Source organism: Ictalurus punctatus, chromosome 22 (genome assembly GCF_001660625.3).
Source record: "Ictalurus punctatus breed USDA103 chromosome 22, Coco_2.0, whole genome shotgun sequence".
In the NCBI taxonomy this organism is placed as follows: Eukaryota; Metazoa; Chordata; class Actinopteri; order Siluriformes; family Ictaluridae; genus Ictalurus; species Ictalurus punctatus.
This window is the reverse complement of record NC_030437.2, coordinates 10,049,737-10,057,547: the sequence shown is the minus strand read 5'-3', so window position 1 is coordinate 10,057,547 and position 7,811 is coordinate 10,049,737. Positions and strand designations below refer to the sequence as shown.

General features: G+C 38.6%; 1 protein-coding gene across 1 annotated transcript; it reads left to right on the top strand.

Moving 5' to 3' along the window:
• Positions 1-2,060: 2,060 nt before the first annotated feature.
• mboat4 (membrane bound O-acyltransferase domain containing 4) lies at positions 2,061-4,741 on the top strand. Its single transcript, XM_017451397.3, has 3 exons — positions 2,061-2,395; positions 2,489-2,713; positions 2,793-4,741. The coding sequence occupies exons 1-3, from the start codon at positions 2,268-2,270 to the stop codon at positions 3,715-3,717; spliced, it is 1,278 nt and encodes a 425-aa protein (XP_017306886.2). The 5' UTR covers positions 2,061-2,267; the 3' UTR covers positions 3,718-4,741.
• Positions 4,742-7,811: the final 3,070 nt, after the last annotated feature.

The following is a 7,811-nucleotide window of genomic DNA, read 5'->3' as shown; positions in this document are numbered from 1 at the left end:
AGATACATGCTGCATAAGGCCAAAAGAGTTTAGTAACCCTGTGAAGCTGACAGTCGATGGATCAGAGATTACATCCATATGGATGTTGAAATCACTGGTAATTAACACATATTCATAGTCAGTTAATATCCTAGAAAGCAGTTCCCCGAAATCATCAAGAAACCTTTGTTAAGTCTAGAAGGGTGATAGATAACTAATAAAATAACGGATTGATCACCCTTGAGATGCACTCCAAGGTACTCAAATGCTTCAAATTTCCCCAGAAATCTGTTTGCAACAAAAAGTATGACGGTATAGACAGCAACACAGGGTGCGATGCTGACTGAGCTTAGTTAGAAGCCCACGCATTTCATCCATTTCTTCAGTCATATTTCTCAGTTTGGTGACGACTAATCTGAGGGGTGACTGTGGCAATGCTATCCGCTTTGTGGGGTTGTGGGTAGCATTGCTGTTGTTGTTTTTATTGCTCCTGAAGGCTGTCAAGAGTGGATGGAAGTGAGCATTCGAGTCCCAGTGATGTTCAGATGGAATCCGTCTGCCTTAAACAGGATCTTTAATCTGTTCTTCGCTCCCAGAACAGATTAAAGTTGTTAGTGAAATGCACCCCTTGGGCAGCGCATGTAGAGGCCAACCAGGTGTTTAGCCCCAGCAGCCTACTAAAGTGGCTGAACCCCCGCCCAATTGTTTGTATCGGGCCTGATATATGCATTTTGACTGAGGAGGAGTTCACAGAGTCCAGAAGGTGAATAAAATTTTGTTTTAAATCTTCTGACTATTGTTTAGAAATGTCATTTGAACCCGCATGTACAATTATTTTGGTTTGGTGCATTCTTTCTGCATGGAGTGAGCATCAAGTGCTGAGTGTCCTACAGGTGAGTTGGCATGGTGGTGAGTGCGGTGCCAGTGACCCACAGAGGGGTTAAGCCTCTGTAGTTGTGATGATGATGGTGCAATGTGCTTACCCAAGGCTGTGGTGTTGTTTCCTCTGGCGGAACAGCCTGGTTTTGACAGCTGGACTGAGATGATTCCGGCAGTGCAGAAGCACAGTCCCTGGGTGAGGTAGAGTGTGGTGTGGAGGAAGCCACTTATAGTTTCTCCATAGCTGATTCTGATAGTACTTCAAACCAGTTTTGAAGTACGAGAGGCTGTTAATGAGTTGTTGGTTCTTTTTATTCACCTTTCTCTTCCCCCATGTGACAGACCAAGGCTTCCTCTGAGGCACTCCAGGGGTGGATGACAGGATTAGCTTCGGTTTTGCACATACTTTGTCCCATCGAGTTGGGTTCTCTTGGTTACTGCTTAAACCGTTCCAAGGAATAGTGGCGTCAGATTCAGCCACCTGAGTAGATGTTACAAGCAACGAAACATAATACTTTCAAATATTTAATGATTAATTAGAATGGGCAGAACATGTATGGGCTTTTTTTTTCCCCCAGAAAATCCCTTCCAGTATTTTCAGTGGAAAATATGTTTCCACTGAAAATACTGAAAAAGATTTTCCAGGAAAAAACCCCCAAAACAAAACAAAACAAAAAACATACATAGTACCCTTTCAAAAAATATTAAACATATTATAAGTACTTCAGTTTTGTATTCCATAAAGCAGTCACTTGTATTCTGTTACAGCCCAAACACAGAGACAAATAAGCAATGTTTAGCAATTGCCTGAGTTGGAAATATCTCTGGAATGGCTTGTGTGGGTGGTTAATTTGCTGTAAAAAAAAAAAAAAAAGAAAAAGAAAAGAAAAGAAAAAAAAAGAAAAAAGAGAAGCTATTTAAGTATGGTCACTTCACTTAATGTTTACTTTAGACCAAAGAGTTTCAAATGTTGCAAACAGTATACTGTAAATCAGTTGAGGTAATAAATTCAGTTGCATCTATGAAAAGTAATCCATATTAAATTATTTTACTTACAGCCATATTTAAATGAAATAAATAAATAAACTATGACTTGAAGCAGCAGCATACCTAAAAGCGAAAGCATGAGTATTATTTGTCAACGTTGAAGCATCTGCTTAACAAATGTGTACTCATGACAGTGTTGCTGCCTTTTAGAGCTTCATTTACTGAATATGTAGACAGGCCTAACTCACTGCACATCTATCTATCCATGTACGTCTGGAATTTAGATTGCTTGTTTAATATAAATGTTGGAGGCTCCATAGCAATCATACACTCTCCAAGGTGTTACTAATAAACTCATATGTTCACTCACAATAAGAAGCCACAGACAGAGCAAAGCACAAATCAGGACATATACTAATCATATGAGAATGGATCTTTTGTGGATGATTTTTAATCAAAATCCTCAGCTGGCATACCAGTTGTTCACTATACCCTTGGCTTTTTTGTTTTACAGCTTGGCTACACAAGGATATCTCACTCTGTTTAACAGGTAAGCAGGAATGTTTTTAAAATTGTAATATTATACTGCCAAACATTCTTCATTAATTCAGAAAAATGATTTCAGTAAATTTGTTTTGGTAAGGCATATCTGTCTGGCGTTGGGAGGATTCATCGTTGCCATTCTGACTATGGGTCCATACAGCACGCTGCTGTTTATCACCTTTATCACATTTGTGTTACTGGTGCGCTTCATGGAACCAGTTCATATTCACTACTGGATTTTTGGGCTGCAGATGTGTTGGCAAACATTGTGGCACTTCTATATGCAGTACCAACACTACTGGCTGCAGGAACCTCCAGATTCCAGGTAAAAAAAAAAAAATCCACTTTCACAGACTACAGCATTTTAAACGTTTTTAATATTTTGGGTTTTTTTCCCCCCTCAGGTTTGTCCTGGCCATGTCTGCTTTAATGCTTCTCAGTCAGAGAGTTACGTCAGTATCAATGGATCTCCAGGAAGGAAAAGTCATCAGGAATTTCCGAGGAAGCTTCCAGAGCCAAGTTGTTTGCCTCGCTCCTTTCATGAGCTACACTTTGTATTTTCCTGCCCTTATTGGAGGACCGCTTTGTCCATTCAACACTTATGTGAACTTCGTGGAGCAGATAAGTGTCAATAGACCACCTTCTCCTCTTACCATTCTGCCTTGGAAGATGTTGCAGGTTTTACTTCTGCTAGTTCTCAAATTTCTCCTTACAGGTGTTCTACAATCAAGCATATTCAGCCTAAGTAGCTCTCCAAGTATATTATGGATCTGGATCTTCTCCCTGGTGCTCAGATTGACTTATTATGTTCACTGGAAAATAAGTGAATGTGTTAACAATGCAGCAGGATTAGGTTTCAGTGGCTACAGTACAACCGGAGGTGCATTGTGGAATGGACTTTCTGATGGTGATGCATTTGAGATTGAAACCTCAAGTAATATTTCAGCCTTTGCTCGCCTCTGGAACAGGACAACAGCTGCCTGGTTACGCAGATTAGTGTTTCATAGGAGCAGCAAGATGCCGGTGCTTATGACTTTCTGCTTCTCGGCTTTGTGGCATGGCTTGTACCCAGGTCAAGTGGCAGGTTTCCTTGGATGGGCTGTAGCTGTGTTAGGAGACCACAAGCTACACAAACACCTTTCTCCAAGGCTCACCACAGCTTGGAGGAAAGGCTTGTTTACTTGTCTAAGCTGGCTCTACACTCAGGTTGTCATCGCTTGTGTTGTGGTCACAACTGAACTTCAAAGTTTGGAGGCACTCATGCTGTTTTGTACAACACACATTGCTCTATTTCCACTTGCAAGCATTTTAATACTGTTCATTTTATAAGACTTCAGTATACACTCACCGGTCACTTTAACAGAAACCCCTGTACACCTGCAATTATCCAATCAGTCAATCATGAGGCAGCAGCAAAATGCACAAGATCATGCAGATACAGGTCAAGAGCTTCAATTAATGCTCATATCAAACATCAGACTGTGGAAAAATGTGATCTCAGTGACTGTGGCATGGTTGCTGGTGCCAGACAGGCTGGTTTGAGTATTACAGATTACTATTTCAACAGTCTCTAGAATTTACATCCAGTGAGCAGTAGTCCACTATGGGCAGAAACACCTTGCAGATGTTAGGGGTCAGAGAAGAATGGAATGGTTGGTTTAAGCTCATAACTCCTAACAAATAACTCAAATAAACTCTCTTTACAACCATGGTGAAAAGCTGAATCCTTAAGTTGGATGAACTACAACAGCAGAAGACCACATTGAAACTGTACAGTTGACAATCAGAAAAAACATTGCCTGGTCTTTTTCTGATTTTCACCTGTCCAGTTTCGGTGAGCCTGTGCTCACTTTACCCTCAGATTCCCATTTATGGCTGATAAAACTGGAACCTGATGTGGTCGTCTGCTGTTGTAGCCCATCTGGCTCAAGGTTCAACATGTTGTGCATTCTGAGATATTTTTCTGCTCTCCATGGTTGTAAATAGTACTTATTTGATTTACTATGCCCTTATGATATTCCAATTAAAGTGGCCAGTGAGTGTAAAAAGCTTATGATGTTCAATTATCTTTTTTCCCCATTTTATTACACAAAAAAAGCAATATCAAGGCAGTCGACAATTAGTAATGATTAATAAGTGATGGGGAATAAACAATTGTGATTTGTGCAATGTGTAGATATATACAGATATGTCTGTGTAAGTGTGTGTGTCTGTTGTAGGTGTATATTTGAGATCATTTGAGGAAATAAACAAATGCACTTATGGAAATGTTTCGTGTCTGTGTGTGTGTGTGTGTGTGTGTGTATGAGAATATGTCTACATAAGTGTGTCTGTTGGTGTGTGTTAACATATGGCGGCCGATTTGCCTGCTAGTAGTGTCATTCCACTATTTCCCAAGTGAGCACGATAATGATCACTTGTATAAAGGTAACTTCTATTTGTGAAATTACACATGTACAATTAATTTATTTTAAAAATCTTTCAAATAGGCCAATCATTTAAATGTTATCTTTTCATCTTATTTTTTTTTGTACTGTTGTCGAGTCAATTTTTATCCTGAAAATCATGGCTTTATATTTTTAAACAAATTTTTCACTGCAAATCAATTCAAAGTTATTCTGACTGATCACCTAATCCAGAATGTGATATTTCTATTCTGATCAAATTGGTCTCTTCCAGGATGACTCCAACCCCACGGGTTTGTTGTTCAGCGATTGGCGTGACACTGCCATCTTGTGGTTATGAACAATACTTTAAAGAACACAACTTAAAAACAAAATCTAACAATCCAGAAAGAACAATCTAGATAATATTTAATGTAGGTAAGAAGTCCTTGTCCCTGCAGTGTACATGATGGTATCTAGCCTAACCTGGTATCTTTATACTGAGACATGGTATATGCCGAATTGTAAATGATAAGTCATTCACAGTGAGGGAAGGTTCCATGAGAAGGAAAATTGTGTTGGATGGAGGCTATAGTTCATTAACCTATCAGGGGTCCTAAGTCCATACTGGTGACCCTGGACATATAACACATAGTTGGATTGTTAAATGCTAAATTACTGGAATGGGATTAACAGCAACAGTGGGATAGTGTTTATATCTATATCTATATCTTTTCCACATTTTATAGCATTACAACATGGACCTGAAACAGACTTATTTGGAATGATAAATCCTGAATCTACACATAATAGCCCATAATACTGATGTGGGTGTTAAATCTATCATTTTTAAAAGTGAAAATGTTTAATTAGTCTTTGTGTCATAATACAATATTTTGCACATTCAAATGTTAGACATAAATCAAAAGGTAAAAATATAAAATATTTGAATTCCAACTCGAAAGACTACACAATGCAGAACACTTGAAGGTTGGGGTGGGAATGCTTGTGCAAGGCACTGTACAGTATTTCATCAAGTATGTGAAACAATTTTGAATACGAAATAGTACAGTTGAAGCAAGAGATTGAAATAGTAGCAATACCAAACTGTACAAACTGATTCAAAGAGTTTGCGTTGCATATGAGCTCTGTCTCCCTAACCCTTGTCACTTTATAAAATAGACCTAACAAATCTAGTAGGTGTGATAATGCAAATACATAACCTGTTACAGAACCTGCATGGTAAGTTAGAGGCATTGTATTATCAAGTTTGACCCAAATACTAATCTGTAGGCTATAATCAGAAACAGCCATCCAGCGAGTTAAGCCACATTAAAAAAAAAAAAAAAAAAAAAAAAGTTTTTGACTTCAGGGACACTGAACTCAGAATGCTGGTAGTATTGCTTGTGACCAGGGGTGATCAAATACAATATACTGAGAAATTACACTTAAGTGGAAGTATAGATAATGTTTCAGAATCTTAATCAAGTAAAAGTAGCTAAAGAAAATACTTAAATGAAAGTAGAAAAGGTTTCTACTTTTAAATATACAGTATTAAAAAGTCTGTTAAATGTCTTTAACTGATGAAATTTATGTTTAAATGTATTTAATGTGATGTTTTCAACTGAAAATTAACTTTTATTATTCATCTAAAACCATTAGAAGATGAGTTTAATTTTAAATAAACTATGCCATTTTGATGTTTGACCTTGCAATATTTACCATCAGCTAGATTTTGACTTGCTGCTGAGCCAATTATGTTAGCTACTGGAAATAATACTAATATATTCATGTTAATATAGTCCATACATCCATTCATTTTCTATACCGCTTATCCTAGTGGGTCATGGGAAACCTGGAGCCTATCCCATGGCGCATGGGGCACAAGGCGGAGTACACCCTGGACAGGGTGCCAATCCATTGCACAATCACATACACATTCACACACCCATTCATACACTCCGGACATACCAATCAGCCTACCATGCATGTCTTTGGACTGGGGGAGGAAACCGAAGAAGTACCTGGAGGAAACCCCCGCAGCACGGTGAGAACATGCAAATTTCCCACACACAGAACAGGGATGGGAATCGAATCGAATCAGGAATCGAGGTGTGAGGCGAATGTGCTAACCTTAATATAGTCAGTTAGCAAAATAACAAACCTCAACACGCTTTTTTTATTTCTTTACTTTTAATTAAATGGGGTTCATACTGTCTATGGAGGCAAAGTTGTTGCTTTCTCCAATGGAAGCCCTAAGAGGCCATGCATTATTATTTATTTCCTTTCTTGTTTTCTCGTGACCACGACTTTTCTTGTGATCTTAACAGAACAAAAGGTTGTTTTCTTGTGATCTCGACATAACAAAACTTGTTTTCGCATAATCTCGGCACGACAAAAGTTGTTTTCTCGTGATCTTGACATGACAAGCACACCTTGTGAATGGGACTGGTGTTGCATGCACATTGGCATCTCAACAATTGCCATCATAAATTTAATAATATCCCGCTGTACAGATGGACGTTCTTCACATTAAGAGAGAGGTGCCCCAGAGGAAAACCAGGGTCACTGTATGGTCTTCGACAATGAAGTTGTAGACCTGACAGCCTCCTTCTCCTAGCGTCAGACACTAATGTGGAACTGTTTGTTATGTGGAGATCATGAGAAAACAAGAAAGGAAAAAATATAATAAATACAGGGCCTCTTGGGGCTTCCGTATTCTCCAGCATATTTAAACATTTTACTGAGGTAATGCCAGGGTGCTCATCCTCAAGTTCCACACTGCAGTCCAGTTGCTTATCCATATGCGTCCGAATATGGATATCTCCAGCACTAACTACTATACTATACCTTTCTTGTGTAGCATATGATGCAGATATCACATTAGTATGATTTCTGTTTGTCTTTACACTGATGAACTTGACTAGATGCTAAACTGATCCCATTCGATTGATATGTAGTCTACAGTCACTGGCTAGTTGAGAGATGATAAGACATTTAAATTGGTAAGGAGCACAAGAGTACAATCATTCAATTTCA